This window comes from Macrobrachium nipponense, chromosome 7 (genome assembly GCF_015104395.2).
Source record: "Macrobrachium nipponense isolate FS-2020 chromosome 7, ASM1510439v2, whole genome shotgun sequence".
NCBI lineage: Eukaryota > Metazoa > Arthropoda > Malacostraca > Decapoda > Palaemonidae > Macrobrachium > Macrobrachium nipponense.
The window spans coordinates 40,043,778-40,065,404 of record NC_061109.1 but is presented as its reverse complement, the minus strand read 5'-3'; the positions used below and the strand labels follow the sequence as shown (position 1 = coordinate 40,065,404).

The window sequence follows — 21,627 nt, the reverse complement described above, 5'->3', positions numbered from 1 at the left end:
ATGGACAGACTAACCGAAACAAGAACATAATCTCATTGGCCACGGTCAAACCAATATATATTCGTTTGAGTAGTTTTATGACATTTCTGTTTGCTCATAAAAGCATTGCGTTTGAACTTATCGTCATGTAGCGGCCGTTAATATATTGATATGAACCGACTGCTTTACAATTGGTTATGCAAATTTCTCAAAGTTATTGATCAGTAATTAAAATAATTTTAAATGGACGTAATTGAACATGTTTGTGCTCTCAATTTTTCATATTAAAATTTCTTCCTGTTTCAGTTGCTACAATACATTTGGACGTGCATTATGTATCAGTAAATTTACTCTACTACTCAAATATAAATATATCAGTTAATGAATAGGGTGAAAGAGAAAGATATCCGTTATGGCCCTACACAACTTTATTGGCCATCTTCGTGAAATAGTTTACTGTATAAGACTAATGGAAAACAGAAGCAAGTAGAGACTGGCCCTGCGTTGGGCAGAGTAATGGAAAAGTCATGTTCTCTAAAGGAAGGAAATTTATAGCAATTGCTGAAAATAGTCTGGGAGAGAAATTCACAGCCTGCCAGTAGAGGTGGTTACGTATCAGCTGCTGCTAAGTAACCTTTTTCAGCTGTTAATCGGTCCACTACTGGTAAAAAAAAAATATTAATTATTTTAGATTCAAAGGGAAGTAATACAAGTAGTAGTACTGCTAATAGTATTTTTCAGACTTCAGAGCAGATTGACGGCACAACATTACTCTAATATAATAATAAAATAATATAATAATAATAATAATAATAATAATAATAATAATAATAATAATAATAATAATAATAATATTTGCATACTTTAGATCGATTTGACATCACAGCATCTACTAATTCCCTCTACTACAATGAACACTGCTACTATTTACATAATAATATTGCAGACTTCAGAGCTAATTGACAACACAGCATCTGCAAATTCCACCGCCTACTACTACCACTACTGCAATAATAATAATAATAATAATAATAATAATAATAATAATAATAAAATAATAGTGATGAGAATAAGAATCTATGCAGACTTCAGAGCGAACTGACGCCACAGAATCTACTAATTACACTACAACTACCATGACTACTACTACTACTATTATTATTATTACTGTTACTAGTATTAATGATATTAATGGAGAAACAAATCCACAGTTATGTAAATGTACTTATATTTAAATTTAAAACTTTAAAGATAGCTTTCGGGAATCTGTTCGGTTCCCCTTTTCAATATGAGAGATTGAAAAGGGGAACCGAACAGATTCCCGAAAACTATCCTCAAAGTTTTAAATTTGTTTCTCCATTATAAGACTCGTGCTACTATGAGGATTTTTTTAAATTATATGAATAATAACGATAACCTTCTCCTTAGACTTCAGAGCGAACTGAACGAGGCACGCGAAAGGCTGGACGAAGAGGTAGCGGCACGGAAAGCTCTCAAGCGCAACAACGAAATGAGTCTCAGGCAGCTCCGAGAGGACGAGATCAAGAGGAGTGAGCTACTCATTGCCGATATGAGGAACAGGTGAGAGAGAGGAGAGAGAGAGAGAGAGAGAGAGAGAGAGAGCTCCAAGAAGCGAGGCTTACTTGAGGAGGAAGGGGACCTGTCGAATAAAGTAGAATGCTCGGGAGATTGACGGTAGGCGCGTTGTAGAATTGGAGGAAAGGGATGATTAATACTTTAGACAACAGAATGTACAAAGTATTCGAGGGTAATGATGAGAAGGGGGGCTGGGGGAAGGAAAAGAAAAAGAATACATCAGAAAATGGAAAGTGCAGTCTACTGCTTGGAAGGATACCGGGTAGTCAGGTTATAAAATACTGAAGAAAAGAAAAATATGAACATAGTAGGTTAGAAGAAGCAGAGTACTTGAGACAGGCATATTGAGAGAATACAGGATAGTCGAGTTGCAGAATATTGAAGGAGATAAAAAAAAACACTTAAGAAAATCGCTATAAAATGCAGAGTGCTGGGCAAAGACTGCCAATGACTGGTTGGGAGAATGCCGGATAGTCGAGTTGTTTAATATTGAAGGAGTGTGTGTGTGTGTGTGTGTGTTTACTGTACAGCTAAAATTGAATGTATGGTACAAGGCACTAATACGGTCTATTTGTAAATATTAATTCCACATCAGATTCAAACGAACATATTTGATTAGTTGACATCGAAGGAAGATATAGTGACATGCCTATGTGTAGGAAAATGTGTTTACCCCGTGGTGATCTAATGAGAATTCAGATTCAGGTCAATCAGTTGCTGTAATATGAATATGCAGAAGAAATATACATTTTAATGTTCTGCGATAATAACTTGAATGCAGTAGAGTATCTACAACTTAAACTGTACTGACTCGGGAATATTGGACTGAAATCTTCATTTCCAGTTGCACTAATTACTGACCCTCTTCAGTATACTGTATCTTTGCTCATTAACTTTCAGTTATTTTTATATTTTCTATTTTGCATGAAGTTGCTTTGGTCCTGGTATTCACAAGAATGCCTGGGAATCTAGCTCTGAAGCGCTAACTGTCATCTTGATTTAATTCAAACTATCATCTGTCTTTTGAATGACCCTGAGATGAAAGGAAGTAATCTAGCTTCTATATTGCTGCCTTTTGCGTTTGACAATGACAATGAAATAACGTGATTATGGCTTCTTCAGGAATGATAATTTTCATTCCTTTGCATAATATGTCATTCCTTTGTCAACTGGTAGACTTAGCACTGCTTCAAATCTGACATTCAATTAGAAGACATTTTAAGTGTTACATTTATCATAGCTACTTCCTCTTAAAGCCAGGAAACTTAGCATGTTTCAGTAAATATGTACAAAAGCTTTACTTTTTTACTTGCTTCTCCAGTGTTTCAATTTTCCTTCTTGGCTCTAACTTTGTTCATATATATATATATATATATATATATATATATATATATATATATATATATATATATGTACATACATATATGCATGTATATATACATTATGTGTATATATATGTGTATGTTATCTGTATAAATATAGTATATATTTGTAAATGTATTATATATACACATGTATATATGTATATATATATATAAAAGTGTATATGTATATAAATAAATATACACAAACATATAAACTTCGTTCCTTCTCGTGCCTTCCTGCTGTGACGCCAGACTCGAGGACGAGAAACGCGAGGCCTTGGCCTTCCAGCGGGAGTCCCTGATGAGGACTCACGAGTCCGAGCTGCCTGAAGCTCGATAGGGAAAGGGACGACGGCCAAAGGAAGCTACTGTGCGAGGCTCGCCTCACCGAAGAGAGGCTTAAGGCCGAGATGAGGAGGGAGACTCACAGGTACGCTGGAGGGGAAGAGAGAGAGGAGAGAGAGAGAGAGAGAGAGAGAGAGAGAGAGATATTTGAGGAGATATTTGAGCATATATATATATATACATATATATAAATATATATATATATATATATAATATATATATATATATATATGTATATATATATATATATATATATATATATATATATATATATAGATATATATATATATATATATATATATATGTATATATATATATATATATATATATATATCTATATAGATATATATATATATATATATATATATATATATAATGTATGTATATCGAGCTACGAATGTCCGTTTTATATCTCAATTCGCTTCTACCTACGGAATTATTATAAGTTTTCATATATGTTTAAAACCAAGGGGATTTTTTTTTTTAGGGATTTTTTTTTTTTAGGTCGATAAGAGATTTGTCGGCTCACTGGCGCGAACCATCGAAACCAACAAATCCAGGACGCACAGTGAAGCTTTAAACCACACCGTGAGCCGACAAATCTCTTATCGACTAAAAAATTCTCCTTCGGTCAAACTTATATGAAAATATGTTAATTCCAAGGTAGAGCGAATTAGATATTAAAGGACATTTGTAGCTCGATGTATGTAAATGAATCACGGTAAGTGATATAACATGTGTATATATATATATATATATATATATATATATATATATATATATATATATATATATAGAGAGAGAGAGAGAGAGAGAGAGAGAGAGAGAGAGAGAGAGAGATATTGATCAGTGATGTATAGATAAAAGTTAAGAGATTAGAGCGACAGTAGATTGAGAGAGTGTGATTCACATATGTAGTAAGAGAGAGAAAAGGGTAGAAAAACACATTAAGAGAGCTCCAAGATATGAGTTATAAGGTAAGAGGAACAGGTGAAGAGGCGAGAGAGAATTATGAAGAGTGATGTATGAAGTAAACGGAATAGACACAATTTGGCAATGAGAGAAGACAAACTCAAACGAGAGGAGAGAGAGAGAGAGAGAGAGAGAGAGAGAGAGAGACATTCGCGTATATGAGATAAACATAGAAGTAATACATTCGGTGTTTGTAATATCTCACTCACCTACTCTCAGGGTTTGAGGGAATGTAAGCTAAACGGGAACTTATCACTTGTGTGTCCAACCTCTGTGCACTAATGTTTTAACACCTGTGCAGATATGTGTCAATGCTGATGACAGTAACCTTGAGGCCCTCGAGAACTGACACCTGTGTGTGCCACGGAGAAGTTTCGAACATTCTTTTTGCCCTTGTTTTTATTTATTGATGTTTCCTGTACTCAATATATAAATGTCCTCATTCGAAAAAATGTCTCCACTTAGACTTTTTATGATTTTTATGAATTTGTTTTTTACCTCGCACTTTTCTTGAAATGGCCAGATTTGTTTATTGTCCATTTTTGTCTGTGTTATAGCTTTGACACGTCATTTAGCGTTGTTCGAACGAGTGTCTTGCCTTTGGCTTCCACTTCGTCCATGAATGCTCACCTTATCTGACCTAGCTTAACCCCACTCTACCTCACATACGTGGATGTTTTAGCCAGGACTCTTAAACCTAGTTATGAAACGTCATTATGCATGTTGGGGCTTTGAACATTAACCAGTAAGCATGGCTTATGGCCCCTCCTCTCCCCCATCCCCATTTTAATCTGAATAATATTTGGGCATGCTGGATTAACCCAAGACTTAGCCCCAACTGTTTCGACCAACTTTAAACAGCTGTCAGATTATTATTGACTTTGTTACCAGAATGATTTAGTTTCCCATCAAGAATTTGCAGCATATATAGCAAATTTCACAAAGAAAACCACTGCATAAGTCTCTCATAACTTCATTTCATATATAGAAAAATCCACAGAAAATAAGAAACATAAATAATAGTCACTCTAAATTTCATTCCACCCTCCAGACTAGAACAGCAGCAGCAGCAAAAGGAACCTGCGAAGCAGTGTTGCCACACCAGCGAGAGAGAAGTCGAGAGGCTGAACCGCGATCTGTCAACACTGCGGGATCACAAGAAACGCCTAGAAGAGATTGTACAGGTGAGTACAGTACCGTGTTACCTGTAACGTTTAGGTCTCATACAGAAGCTTTTATTACGCTTCCACGTTTGCAGAAATGGTTTTCAAATTTGAATTTCGTTTCATTTTTACTGATGTTCTTCATCGTACTCATTGATACACGTCGTTTTGGGTATTACAGTAAACAAAATTGGTAAATGTAACCATACATGCTACTTAAATTAATTTTGTTTTTGTGATCGTCTTCAAATACATTTCTATACACACTACAAACTCAAGAGATAAATTGCCCTTCATCTCTTAAAAGCGCATAGGAATTTGTTGAATTTGATATGTATGCATATTTTAAGTACATGTAAAATGAATAATTTTTTGTGTGCCTTTCACAACACCAACCCATAACCTGCTCTAGAGATCAGAAAAGGGTATTTTATAGTCGTGAGCATAATTTTAGCCTTCAGGTAATTGTAGAATTTGACGGTAATAGAGTAATGATATTTTGTTCTTGAAAATGGTATGAGCCAGTTTCTTACAAGACTTAAGGGGTTATTTTTACTATCAGATGGTATAGTGTGTGTGTGTGTGTGTGTGTGTGTGTATGTGTATGTATATTTATGTATACAGATATAAATTATGTTTTTGGTATAAGTTGTCTGAATGAGAATTAATGCATGGTTTGGCTTGTTGACTATCTGTCCCTCTTCCATCAGGCTTTGGAATTATCCTGTTCTGGTGTTCCTGGTGGCATACAGTCTTCCATCCAATATGAGCCAATGCTTAGTTATTTTCCTTCTCTTTGCCTTGGTAAGGCCACTGTTGTGTCGCCTGTCCATCGCCTCTGCATTTAACAAAGTAGGGTGGTAGCAGCATTGTTTCTTGTTATCATGAACGTAACGTGTTATTGAGTTGAATGAATGTTTGTAATGTCCGGACAAAAACAGGGATTAAGTTCTCGTCACCAACTGAAAATTTTATGGCTGATTAATGTTTGACAGTTTAGATAATGTTAACTCTGCGAGATGTTTAGCATTGATATTTGAGAACGTGGTCTAACATATAAACAAATAAAGTAGGTTTCTTGAGAACGCCCTAGTTTCTACTCAGCTTCTATGAAAAATCACGTTCAAAAGTATACAGGGTCAAAAGACGTTTATAAAGTTGAGTGTTGAAATTTGATTGGCAAGGGTATGTAATGGTTTCGAAAGCTTTTCGGAAATCTTGCTCCCTTCTTCCTCTCAAGAAGGGAACAGAAGTTTCTGAAAACTTAAAAGATTTCTGTTATTCTCTTAGAGTGTTTAAGTGTCTTGTTAGCGTGCATATCTGCTCTGTATTTCCGCAGCACATTCTACATTAATATACGAAATGCCACATGTGTGCTTGAGAGAGAGAGAGAGAAGAGGAGAGAGAGAGAGAGAGAGAGAGAGAGAGAGAGAGAGAGAAATAATCCACACATTGTAATGGCATTCCTGGGTGTTATATTCCATACTTGAAGCCCAAATTTAAAATTTTCAAGAAATACCAAGAAGTCAGAGTAGAAAAAATCATTCATTATATTCAGATACTCGATGCACCCTTTTCACTAGTCAGAGAGAGTGAGAGAGAGAGAGAGAATTCATCTTGGTAACGTGGCCCAAATGTCAAAGGTTTTAGGGGAGGCAAATGCGAAGCTATAGGAACACCCTAAAATAAGAGTTCGCCTCCCACGACCTGAGGCTTTGGAGTGAGAGACGATGTTCTACAGGCGGTGTATAATAAACATCGTCTTAAGTGTTGCTTCGTTTAGCATCTCTCTCTCTCTCTCTCTCTCTCTCTCTCTCTGCCTTAGTTATTATATTATTAGGCTATAAAAGAAAATAGGCCACCCTTGTGGGATTAGTGTGGTAACTATTGCTGGCGGGGGTAGACCTTGACTACGATGTTGATGGGACATTATATATATATTTTTATTATGTAATATTATATATATATAGATATATATATATATATATTTATATATATATATAAATATAATATATTATTATATATATATATACTATATATATATATATAAATATATGTATATATTTAATATATAGATATATATATATATATATATTATATATATATATATTATATATATGTATGCATGTAATGGTATTTATTATATCAATAAAGGAGGACAAGGATTGTAGTCATAGTAGCTCTCAATATACGAGTATTTCGTGCATCTCCACTGGGGGGAGAGCCCCTCGACCGTATAAAACAGCGTAAATCTTCTTTCTTCGCAGCTTGCCTGTTTACAGAAATAACCAAAGGATGTTTACAGTGGTTTGGTAGGACACCAAACAACTGCGGAGAACAGGAACATTTCTTTCTCTTCCTTACTAATAACAATTTTTTTTAGCCCTCATCGCCAAAACTTTGGCTCACAGCCAACAGAAAAGGGGAGACGCAACTGTCTCAACAGTTACACCTGTCGATGGTGTTACTCCCACACTTAGATACACTATATGCGGACACTATACGGGACACATGCACATAGAGAGACGTTCATAAGGTTACACTTTCTTTGCCTCTAACCCTTATCCATTAGTTGCTCGCCTAATGGGGCCTCTACCATGTCTTGACTCTCTCTCTCTCTCTCTAACCCTTATCCATTAGTTACTCACTTAATGGGCCCCCTGGCATGTCTTGATTCCTAAAACCACATAATTTTTCTCTCTCTCTCTCTCTCTCTCTCTCTCTCTCTGGTGCTGAACTATCAGCGCTTAGCCATTAGTTTATCTGTGCTTATATGTATGTTGGGTGGAATGTTACTCTGTGTGATCTCTCGGGGCTGCTGGTAGTTTTGTTTATCGCTTTTTCGTATTAGTGGTTTACCACGGATGAAATAATGGGGCTTTTTTTCCGGTATTTTGATGGCTTGTCAGTCGAATATAGGTTAAAATGTTGTCTTGTGAGTTAATTTTACTTCTTGCTTATTTTTTGCAAATGATTGAAGTTTGTAATTGTCATCAGTCATTATTATTATTATTATTATTATTATTTATTATTATTATTATTATTATTATTATTATTATTATTATTATTAATTCCCATTCGAGAAAACCAAATGAAAACAGTGTATCCATCTTCCTGCTGATTTATTCAAGCCTATGTTTTAAACATGACAGTATCACGTAACACAAATGGTTATTGTCTGAAGGGTCCATTCAAACGGCTGCTCAGTGTCAGAGGAGAAAATGGCACCGCAATAATGAGACCTCCTCTCAGGCTAAGTTGGAATTCGGAGTTAGGGTGTCACAGAGCTCATGACTGCCACCGTGGAAGAAATATGCTGATGGATGCGTCTCACCTTTCATTGCCAAGCTTTGGAAGTCTTCCTGTTTACGGTTCCACCTCTCTCTCACTTTTATGGGTATCTTCGATTAATTGTTTTCTCCTTTCATTGGCAAGCTTTGGAACTCTTTCTGTTTACGGTGTTCCTCTTCCTTTCCTGTGTTTCCGTCGGGTCTGGGCTAGTTATCCGACCCACTGGTCGTTGCGTTTAAGCTCAATTACGAGTGTTGTTTATTTTTTTCTTGTTAATTGTGATGTCTGGTGGATTGCGTTATTAAGAATGTGATCAGCTGGTGGATATTTATTATTCATTTCTATGTCGTTGACTTTAATTATTGAGACGCCAAGGGGATATTTTTGAACTCTACGTGGATGCTAGATTAGAACTTGGTTTGCGAGACAGATTTTATTATGTAAAAGGCTTTCTTATCATGTTCTGTCCTATATATGGTTTTTCTATGCCTTATATGAAAGTAAGCCTTTTATTTCTGTTATTGTTACCACCACCCTCTCTCTCTCTCTCTCTTCTCTCTCTATCTCCTCTCTCTCTCTCTCTCTCTCTCTCTCTCTCTCTCTCTCTCTCTCTTTCATGCAAAGTTATTTCCTTGATTTGTCATTTTACCTTCTTAAGTCTTCGACATTTTTTTTTCTAAACATAAAGCGTCTGGCCAGCTGCCATGTGGAGGCCACGCCCTATTTGAGTTCCGCATTTGGGTATCGCATACCCCGGCGGAAATAGGGGTTGGGTGGGGCATTGGCACTACGTCTTTTTCATACCCACTTTATCCTCCTTGGGCACAAGGTTCAGCCCCGCTGTAAGTTTCCGGTAGACGCCAAGAGTGCCTAGGAGCGATATACGATATAGAGTATATATGTATCTATATATATTTATATGTATATATGTGTGTGAATGTGTGGAGAGAGAGAGAGAGAGAGAGAGAGAGAGAGAGAGAGAGAACATAGCCCTTTAGTATTTGAGTTCTTGAGATGATACAATGCCACCTGATTAACCATATAGCCATGTTTTGCTTTTACTTTCATCCACATGTGGTTTTTGATATTGCTATAAGTCTGTTTTTAAGGCACTTGGACTTGTTAGTTATTCAAAGTTACCTATTTAAAAGACCATTTCATTAAAAACTGAAATGACTGCTTTATTGATTTGATTATGTAATTCGAGTTTCCCCTGTGTAACTAAAGTGAAGCTAATACTTGTCGCCTTAAAAATGGAACGGAAATCCGTTTCAGACGAAACAGGGGCTTTTGAAATAATCAAGAACATCGAGTCGATTTCGTACAACTAATTAGTTTACTGAACGGACTCACTGGCGTCACCATATAAAAATTTTTCATTATTAAATCGAAAACGGAACGTCCCTCAGTTTCATAAGTGAAACAGGGGCCGTAGTGGGGCTGTGCTGTCAGTATACCTCAGGCAGTGAACTGTGGGCACTTCTTATTGTTCTTTGCAGCGTCCCTTCGAACCTTTTCATTTCTTGTACTAGTTCTCCGTTCATATTCTTTTTCTTCCATCTTACATTCCACCCTCTCCTGACAATTATTTCAACATTATTTTCAGCGCTAAATGACGTCATAGGTCCCAGGGCTAGCTTTATGACCTAAGTCTTATATTCCAGTTCCAATGCCACAAGTAAAACGGAAGGCCTTGAACTATGTAGAGGACTCAGTAGCTATACTGAAGATGGATCATTATCATTATAGTTCTCACTGACACAAAAACGGAAAGGGTTGTATAAAGACCGACTCTCTCACGCTCTCTGCCTCTGCAGTCTCGAATCCTCATTTATAGAAGTGATATCACTCGGGGAAAGACATCTGGCTGAGGGCGGTGCTTGCTTCTTGCTCCTTCTGACTCAGGAAGGGCCAATGAGGAGGGTGATTACTTGACGCAGGCACTGAGGCTTCGTTCGTATGCACAGACGCTTTAATAAGAAGTTTGTTTTTATGGAAAGTTGGCTGTGTTTGTGCCGTCTGTGATGCGTATATGGACGCACGCGTCTATACACACTCACATTAAATATATATAAATATATAATTCTGTGTGTTATATTCTACAGGAAATACCACCGGCCTCTATAAAAATATGCAGAATAATCCGAGTTTCGTGACGTTTTATAGCGATCAAAGAGTTGGAACTTGCTGACTTGATCCTGTCTCACATTACCGTTCTTATTGACGGTAAAGGCGCTGTCACACCAGCGAAATTTCCGTCGACTTTTTCTGAGTTTGTCGTCGACTTTCCAAAGAAGTCGACGTCATTCCGTACTCTGGTTGTCACACACGTTCTTCTTCATACTGTGGTTGTCGTCGTCAAAACGTAAACAAACCATCTGAGCTGTGACTTCCCGGAACGATAAAATAACTATGCTTTATAACAAAGCAACTAGTGGGTCGTGCTTGCATGTGTTTTATGATGCTGCATAGAATTAAAAAAAAAGTCTTTGGGTTCGGTCCTGGTTAAAAAGATGTGAAAAGTTTTATTAAAAAAAAAAAAAGCTAGGGCTAGCCTGGATAGGCGATTCGTAACCTTGTTTACACAACCACAGTCAGACTGTATTATAAATTAAGCTATAGAAACACTGCACAAATTTTGAAGATTTTTGTTTATATTTGCTAATGCAAAAAAAAGCAGGCCTAGGCTATATAACAATCTGGTATTCACGATATAGCGTGCTTATCTGTATGAAGATCAGCAAGTTCAAGAAAGTTTTTCCTGAGTCGCATGGTGATTTCTTGTTAATTTTTTTCATTTAAGACCCTTTTTCGTAAAACTATCATGCTTATGGTCCCATAAGCATCGTCTCTTCCCCATATCTTTGATCAAAAACTGTTCTGGCGATCTTGTCCACTGTACCAAGCACCATCTTGCATCTGATGACTTGAAATGCGCGGTCTCCGAGATATAAACAAACAATAAAGTCGACGGTAGCGATGGATTGATTCGATCGGTACCGTTTTCAAAATTCCTGACGACGACACCAAAAAGTCGTCGTCAAAACATGAAAAGTCGACGTCAAGTTCAAAAGTCAACGGAAATTTCGCTAGTGTGACAGCGCCTTAAAAGTGCATTAATGTATGTACAGTATATACATATACATGCCTGGAGATCTGATAAATGATTTTGTGTCTTTGTGTACGAACTTTTTTTTTTTTTGAACGGCATTAAATCAAGCGATAAAATTGGTTGAAACAAACACTTCATTTTGAGTAATTTTGGTTGGAGTTCTTGAACTGTTCCCAGAATGGGAGAATTAATTTAATTTTCTCATTAATTTTCTTACTCCCCTTCAGAAGCACGTATATCTAAAAACAAATGCGATACGGTTGGAAACATCTTCTCCTGTCGAAAGTACTGAAAGATCCTTGTTCTCAAAGTAGATGAACTTTATACGGCGAAGAGTATAATAATATTGCTCTGAATTTGAGAAGGTCAGATGTCAGAGTTACTTACTCTCCTTGGTAAGGGAAAGATGTCTTAGTTATTGCTTATTATGCTTTACTTACTGGGGAATATTTATGTTGTATGTTTGAATTATAGGTTTGGATTCTTAATTTTTAATAGTCTCTCTCTCTCTCTCTCTCTCTCTCTCTCTCTATATATATATATATATATATATATATATATATATATATATATATATATATACTAATATATATATATATATATATATATTATATATATGTGTGTATATATACATATATATATATATATATATATACATATACATATACACACACACACATATATATATATATATATATATATATATATATATATATATATATATATATATATATATATATATATATATATATATATATATATATATATATATATATATAATATATATATTTCAGTTGTATTCCACATAGGAACATGAAAATGGTATGTCTCAGAAAATGCCCAGCAGTTTCGTGATCCGATGGACCTCTTCTTGGAGCGTTTATTAAGGAAAGAGCTCGTTCCTTAATAAACGCTCCAAGGAGAGGTCCACTAGTGACGAACAAAACTGTTGGGCATTTTCTGACATACCATTTTCATTTTCTTATATGGAATACAACTGAATTGCCATATTTTCGTGCCTAAGAAGATTACCAGTATATATATATATATATATCTATATATATATATATATATATATATATATATATATATATATATATATATATATATATACTATATGTATGCCTCTATAGCAGCTTATAGAGTGAATTATGTACCAGGTTGTTAATCGACTGTGTGGGTCAAAGCTAGGAGAGAGGGAGAAAGAATATAACAAATTCACTGAACTTGAGTGTTCATTACTCCATCAAAACGTTTATTAATAACTTTGACGAGAGAATCCTCACCGCACCAGGGGGAATAATACCATTATCACACACTCTCTCTGTCTCTCTCTATCTCTCTCTCTCTCTCTCTCTGTTTACTTCACCATTAGCTTGTATGTATGTCTCGTTCTTTTCCCACATTTCTCTGCATACGTTCTCACTTTGTCTCTTTATGTTGGCACCATTCGTTCATCAGAGACTTTGGTCCGAGTTAGCGGCGCCTTTGTTCCCGCCGCTGGAGATATCGCTAATTCCCTCGCGATAGAGGAGTCGTCCTTTGAAGCCTCCGTTAGCATGGTTGGTGGTGATGGGGGGGAGGAGGGGGTTGGCCTGGGGGACAGGTTCTGTGTTGGTAATGGAGTATGTGGGGTAGGGGATGGGGGGGTGTGGTGTGGTTCAAGTGCCTCTATTGAAATTTTCGAGGGCCATTCTGTCTCCGTTATTCAGTGCTCTCTCTCTCCTCTCTCTCTCTCTCTCTCTCTCTCTCTCTCTCTCTCATGACTTTCAATTATTTTGCCTAGTCATACTCCTCTATCTCTCTCTCTTTCTAAATCCTCATCATTTCGCGTATTCATGAGTCTCTCTCTCTCTCTCTCTCTCTCTCTCTCTCTCTCTCTCTCTCTCTCTCATAACAAAAGTAGACAGTAACTTATTTATATTAAACGAAAACTAGACAAGAAATAATGGATGGAAACTAGAACTGAAGAAACATAACACATCCCATTGTGGGAACTTCTTTACTTACAATATATGTGAGACGTGGAATAAACTGCCACCAGAAGCTGTAAAGAGCAACAGTGTGGAAGGGTTTAAAAGATAGCTAGATAAAATCACTGGGACACTGTGAATGCACAGTAAAACCTGCTCCTTCAGATAAGTGAGCACACGATGTCTCCTCGGATGGATTAATAAGTCTTTGAGACGTCCTAATCCTTGTAACTCTCTCTCTCTCTCTCTCTCTCTCTCTCTCTCTCTCTCTCGTGACTTCCAAGCTATGATTCATAAGTCTTTCATTACTTCGCAAACCATGTAATACAATACACTGGGTTAATGGAAAAGTAGCGTATGCATATTTAGAACTTCACGATAAATACCGACGGCATTTGCTCGTGACCAAAAGCTGGTCATGTGGTTTCGTGACAGCGGCGGTCTCTCTCTCTCTCTCTCTCTCTCTCTCTCTCTCTCTCTCTCTCTCTCTCTAGGAATCCACGCGTGGCTTCAGTAGCGTTTTCTCATGTGACCTGAACCTTATGAAATTACAATCGATTTTGATTTCATGATTTACAAAGAATTTTCAGTAACAAAGTGACAGTCAATTGCTGCGTACTTTCTTTTTTTATTATCATAGCGAAGGTTTATTCAAGCCAAGGAATGTTTCATTTTAGGAGGCCTATCGGAGTTGCCAAAGAGCATTTTTCATGCAAAGTTATTCAGGAAGAAAAACATTTCCAGTTATTCAGGAAGAAAAAGATTTCTAACATAACTACCAGTATCCTCATAGAATAACTTCGTAAAAAATGTTGTTAATATTAAAGCAGACATTCTCAATTTTCAACGTACCCACTATACATAACGATAATGAAATAAGCAAACGAAATAAATGAATAATCGAAATTGAACTGAAAAAAAAGAACTGCAGAATGAATGAAAGGAATTAGCAACGGATTTCCTTTAAGCCTTAAACGATGACTCAGCTTCCCACGATGCTCTGCTGTCCCTTACAGAAAGTACTACAGGGGATGAGGGGAGGGCTGTGTCTCGCGACCACGTTTGCTGGCACCTTTCAACGGCTTTCAGCCGATTGGGGGCTCGAATTACCTGATATAAATTCTTCTGTTGGCGAAAATCAGGAAGTACCTCTTGTTTGAATAGGGTGGTGTCACGTAAGAAAGACTTGGCACAGCATCTCCAAAATTTCTTTTATTTTTAGTTTTCTGAAATGAAAACTATTGTGCCGGCTTTTGTCTGTCCATCCGCAATTTTGGCTTTGTCTGTCCGTCTGTCTGCACGTATTCTGTCCGCCCTCAAATCTTAAAAACTACTGAAGCGAGAGGGCTGCAAATTGGTATGTTGATCATCCACACTCCAATCATCAAACATATGAAATTGCCGCCCTCTAGCCTCAGTAGTTTTGATTTTATTCAATATTAAAGTTAGCCAAATCGGCCGTCTGGCAACGGTGTATGCCAGGCCACCACCGGGCTGTGGTATTATATCGAGACCCGGAAAATCGTGCTCATATCGCGCCGCCTTATTGCGGAATCGTATCTGGCTTATGCGAAGTGTGTCCCATATGTATGTACATAGTACCAGAGTCAAAGTATATACTTTTGACTGCATAGTTCCGTTCACGTTCCGTACAACGTGGCTTTCTCGGTAAATACTCGACTTCCCACTCGGGGCACGTTCCTCGTACCGACGCAGCGTTTGGTTATTGTTATGCTTTTTGCGATTAGCTTGTGTGTATGTACTTTACGCTTGAGGTTTATTTTTGGAATACTGATTCCCTTCTTCATGTTTATTTGGTTACTGACCAGCTTAATTGTGTATTTATTCTTTATATTTGCGAATTAATATTCCTGTGTAGTTTTTCATATTTTTGTTAATTGTGGATTTATTTTAACTCTTGGTATGTGTGAATTAATATTTGAGTGCCGTACTTTCTTTAGTTTGTCGCTGATTAGGTTATTTCACATGTTTATTTTATTTTAAATTAGTATGTTCCTGCTATCCTTCTCTTTTCCTTAATTGGACAATGGTTCTATTATTTTGATGTTGAAAAATATACGTCCTGAGTTTTTTTATTAAATGATATTTCTGAAATAGTTTTCTCTCTCTCTCTCTCTCTCTCTCTCTCTCTCTCTCTCTCTCTCTCTCTCTCTCTCTCTGGTGCTTTTCCACCACGTATACTTTCTATTTTAGATGTGTTGCTCTATTATAGAAATAGATTGTTTTTGCTCTGTATTTTGATGAACATTTTTGTCTCGCTGGCATTCAACAGTCACTTTCTATGGCCAGCGAGCTCGTTTCTCCGTGAATAAACTAAAATGGTTTTGCCGTCACTGACACTTTCCCTTTTTAAACCTTAAGCTGTTCGATGCTTTATGTACCTAAAGTTTTTGCCTTTACCGTCAGTGTCACTGGCTTTTGTTGTGTCTCGAAAATACGGATATTTGACATAATTATTTTAGAAGCTTTTTACTTGCTCCATTCTGTTGCGTGTGGTTTATTTATTTTGACAGTGCGTCTAGTTTTGGTTTTTGTGGTCACTTTTTTTCCTTCGAATGACTTTGTCTCTGCCGTATGTTTTTTGTAATTATGATTTTTTTTGGGGGGGTTCAATTTCTCTATTGGCAGTGGAATGATTCTTCAATAGTCTCGTCTCTTCGTCGACTACTTTTGCATCACCTATTTTCATGTCTTTTCTCGCAGACTTCCGGATTTCCGTAGTGGTTGCTTATTACGATCATTGGCCTCCGTTTCTCTGCTAAAACTGCTTAGCGAAAATGAGTGTTTTACAGTCTTCATTAAACAGGGGGCTGGAATTCAGGTGGTGACTGAGAGGGAAAAACTGGCAGTTTCATTTACTTGGGTTGTCAGAGTAATCATATTCCTTGTAACCTCATGTTATGCGCAGTTTGTTTGTTGATAACGATAATGAAAATAGTTCCTCTTTTCGGCCCTTTCTCTATAAAAGTGCATGGACAATAATAATCATAATAGTATTCACTACTTCTATCCACTAAAATATCCACATATTACTATCGCTTTTCCTTACACAATACTTCCATTTACCTTTCGTTTATCGACCTTGTAACAACATTTATTCGACTATTTAAAATCTTGAGAATTAACACAGTATCGATACCTGTTCCAAAGAAGTCTTTTAATGAAGGGGAAACTCTACTTTATTATTATTATTATTATTATTATTATTATTATTATTATTATTATTATTATTGTTGTTGTTGCTGTTGTTGTTGTTATTATTATTATTATTATTATTATTATTATTATGATTATTATTGATTTATTATTATTATTAATTATTATTATTACTCAGAAGTTGAACCCAGTTCATACGGAACAAGCCCACGGGGGGCGGGGGCCTGGGGGCCATTGATTTGAAATTCAAGGTTCCGAAGAATCTGGCGTTCCTTCGACAGCAGTAACATGCATGGGATTACGCGCTTCCTTATTTATTTCTGTCATTTCGTTCCCGAAGTGTACTACCATGTACCGTAGCCTTGGCTGAGAGCCAACGCTCTGTCGTCTCACATGATGTCTTTATCGATTCTTGTCTATCAGGAAGGGAATGATGAAATGAGCATAGTTGCTGAATTTGTAGAATACTTGTACGTAGATACCTTGTTGCTGGCACACACTATCACACTTCCCATGTTTATTTACTGGTCTGTATAATAGCAATTAATTATCTGGTTCTGGTAGATATTAAACTCTATTTGATTTGTATTATTATATTCTGTATATATGCTTAAACTTGTATATTTACATATTTTATATTTATACTTAAACGTTGGTATTTTCTTTTGTACCTATGTCATCAGTGACATCTTTAGTCCCCGTTCTTGAAACAAGAAGACCACTGCATTGTTTAGAAGTAAACAAAAATCACGTAGAGAAAACATGTTATAAAAAAACACGGTAAAAAGTTATTAAGAAAAAACTAAAATAGTTACTACTTGAAGGCCATCATATCACTCAGGACTTGAAAGCATCCCAGAGCAAACATTTATGAGAAACGATCAAAAAGTAGATTAAAAACACACACACACACACACACACACAATAAAGATTAGTGGATGTGCCATCGCCAGGTCTCTCGCCCTGTAAAGGCAATTCAGGTATCGCCAAATACGTGACTTACGTTGTCACTTTGGAGATTTGTCAGCGTCATGGAGTTTTACTGCTTTTTCGTCTTCTTATGTCATTGATGTTCGTCCTCAACGCATGTTCCTTCCCCCTGTTTTAGAAAGGTTGTTTGTCTGCGAATATGTGTTTGTCCTAGTGTTATAACTTGGCGGTTGTTATCTGCATTTTGAAGAGATGTTGTGATCTTATCTTAGAATCTGAAGTGATATTGAAAGTACTGTGGGTCTTAGAGTATCTTGCTGAATTATTCTCTCTCTCTCTCTCCCTCTCTCGCTCTCTCTCTCTCTCTCTCTCTCTCTCTCTCTCTCTCTCTCTCTCTCTCTGAAGGCATTACCATTGCGCGTTGCGACCACCGCGAAAACATTTACAGTTTAGGAAATAATTATTGTTATTATGTATTTCAGTGACAACAAGCAAAATCGAGAGATAGACAGAGAGAGGCTGAGATAAAGAGATAGCTCAGAGATGATTTTTTTGTTATATGTACAATCTCTTTCTGTAGACTTAGTTGAAGAATTATCCTCGTATATTCTGTCGTGTTCTTTTGTCAACATGTCTGAAAGTTAATATTAATAATTGAAGCGCAGATAAAAATCCAGTCGTTTGAATCCGGTCTCGTTTACATTCAGTTAATTTTTTGTGGACAGTAATTAACACATTGTTATTTAACCAACAATGTATTAAATACTTTTATTTCATCATTTATAGATGTTTTTCTCTGTTTTTGTAATAATTCATAAGGGATGTTTTATATACTTATCTCTTGAAATTTTTATACATTTCTTTTGGAACTTGTAAATGTGATTTTATTCATTTTTTATAATTTGTGAGATATATGTATGTATGTATGTATGTATGTATGTATGTATGTATGTATGTATGTATGTATGTATGTATGTATGTATGTATGTATGTATGTATGTATGTATGTATGTATGTTTGTGTGTATATATACATATATATACATACATATAAACATAAAAATATATGTATGTACGTTTGTGTATATATATTATATATATATATATATATATATATATATATATATATATATATATATATATATACATACATAATAAACATAAAAATATTAAGTCACGCGCGTACAAATGACGAAGATTTATATACATATATATAAGTGTGTGTGTGTTCGCGCGTGAGAGAGCGAATACTAATCTGCTGGTGACTTTTTACGTACGTATGTATTGTAAATGTAATAGTAATAGCCACAATGATCTCTTAACTTCTCAAATTCTTCTCTTTTTTTTTCTTTCTTTAACGGAAGAATATGAATAAATACTGACATACCCAGCAGGATTCTAACCCGTGTCCTGAGTATCCTTGGAAGGTCACGTTTTCGTGTATAAATTTTGTGTCGGGGTGTCTTTATGTAAATTAGCATTTTATTCTGTCGTAAATTCACTGATAGACAAAACTAATATGTACAGAAGCTCGACGAAAGGCAGTGTGGACTATCCCACCGCACGTAATATTTTAAGAAGAGATTAAGCAACGTCCAAAGGTTATCAGCAGCACCTCTTAAAGGTTCTTGGACCGCATTCCCCTGAAATTATCTTATCGGAAGACCGAGTACTTCGCAGAGTAACCTGTTCCTTTGGCTGCATATTTAAATTGAGTGATTTGCCCGCCGTGCGTCACCGCCTTGGCAAAGCAACTGAATTCTGAACGAGGTTGCGTTCAAGTGCCAAAATCGGGTGGCGAAGAGCCATTGGCTCCGAGTAGGAATAGGCTAAAAAACGTATTTGGGCTTACACTTGGTGAATCGAGAAATAGGAACGTTTGAATTATATGGTGAAACGTGATTTTCAATGGAAGGTGATGGAATGTGGTACATCTTTATTTTGAAGATACGAAAAATAGAGAATTTTGAGATTTTATTGTATGGAGAGACCTTTTCTTCTGAAGAATATACAGAGAAGGAATGTACTATTTCATGCTCTAAGATATATGAACTGAAATATACTCATAGTTGTATTAGATGTTAACGAAATAGTACAGCGGTTGCTGTAACCAAGGACAACAAGGCACTCGTTGTCACTGGCACTGGCACCTTCTGAACAAAGGGGCACTTTTTTTTGTTGGCACTCCTCCACGGTATACGTGCCTTCATGCAGTCCGTCTCTGGGCATGAACCCTGACTTTCCCCTTAGAGAACTGCATGGCAACTTCCTTTTTTATCGGTTCCTCTTTCTGACTGTGATTTATTCATAAGAATCTGTCAAAGGAGCTGTCAAGGGCTTGTCAGACGTCTGTCAAAACGTTAAAGCATGCTGGCGTTTGTGATTTACGACTTTAAATAGTTTCACAACTGATAGAACAGAACTTCCAAGAAAATGGGACCGTTTGGTTAGATTATTTATTATTATTATTATTATTATTATTATTATTATTATTATTATTATTATTATTATTCAGAAGTTGAACCCTGTTCATATAGAACAATCTCACAGAGTCCATTGACTTGAAATTCAAACTTCCAAAGAATATCATGGTGTTCATTCAAAAAAAATAACGGAAGGTAATAGGAAATACAGAAAGTTGAGATCGGTTATTGAAAAAAAAAAGATTTGTTAACAAATTAATAATTAACTACAAATTTTCTAACAGCAATAGTAATAATAATTTACCTTATTACTTTTGTATTATGAATGTGAAAGTACAAGGATGAATTTATATTGTCTTCATGTTTTTTTAACATTCATGAACACTTTAACTTATGCATTTTGCGCGATCATACTGAAAATATGGTAACAGCAAAGAAATCCGAATATGCACGCAATAAGAAAATGCTAATTTTGAATAAAGGAAAGGAATCTTTACTTTAGTTGCCAATGAGCTGAAGGTCAGGGTAATGTCACTTATATCTGTAATAATAATAAAATCAGGAAAGAATGAGCGCTTTGGGAGCTGTCATAGGTTAGATTATAAGGGTACTGTTGTCTGGATACCTTACGAAATAGATATAGTACAGGCAAATTAGATGAAAAAAGGCCAAATATGGGAAAAAATAATAAGTTTTATATTTGGCAGAAAGACTCCTCAAGGGTTACAAAACAAAGATGCAAAGAGTTCCCCTCCGTCAGATGGGCGCAACCCCCCTTTTTTGGGTGGCAAACCCCCCTTCGAAGGATACGTTTCCCCATATTTACCGCTTTTTCTGGTATCAAAGACTTACCTGGTTTCTGATCTGCTATCGAGCAGTTTTATATAATTTAGAAATTTGTTGAGGCAGTGCTGAAAAATTCCATCTTGTCATGCATATTGCACATCTGCGCTCGCACGCACATACAGAGCAAGCGCTCACATACGCTCACACATGCGCAATTACGGTTTATTTTAGCCGTAACGCTAGGCGTAGATACCTCCAAGATAGAACCTTTAGAGAAATGTTTACTCTTCGTTTGGCGTCGTAATGTAGGCAGTGTTTTACAGGTAGGAATTAAAGCAGGCCATTGATGGCGAGTTTTACTGCTTTATTTTTAACGATAGGGCCACCCTTAAATATGTGAGGCTCGTTAAGATCACGGGGGCCAACTTTATTAGCCGTCGCAATTTCGTTTTTATGGGTACCCATCGGCGCATCTGCACAGAAGAATGGTCACAGGCATAAGTCTCAGAGGGGTCTG

At 36.3% G+C, this 21,627-nt stretch overlaps 1 protein-coding gene across 1 annotated transcript in view; it reads left to right on the top strand.

The window, feature by feature from the left end:
• The window catches only part of LOC135217078 (uncharacterized), a 399,671-nt gene that overhangs the window by 12,645 nt on the left and 365,399 nt on the right, over positions 1–21,627 (top strand). The window contains 4 exon segments of the mRNA XM_064252763.1: positions 1,408–1,560; positions 3,192–3,264; positions 3,266–3,369; positions 5,308–5,440. Coding sequence (XP_064108833.1) covers positions 1,408–1,560; positions 3,192–3,264; positions 3,266–3,369; positions 5,308–5,440 — 463 coding nt within the window.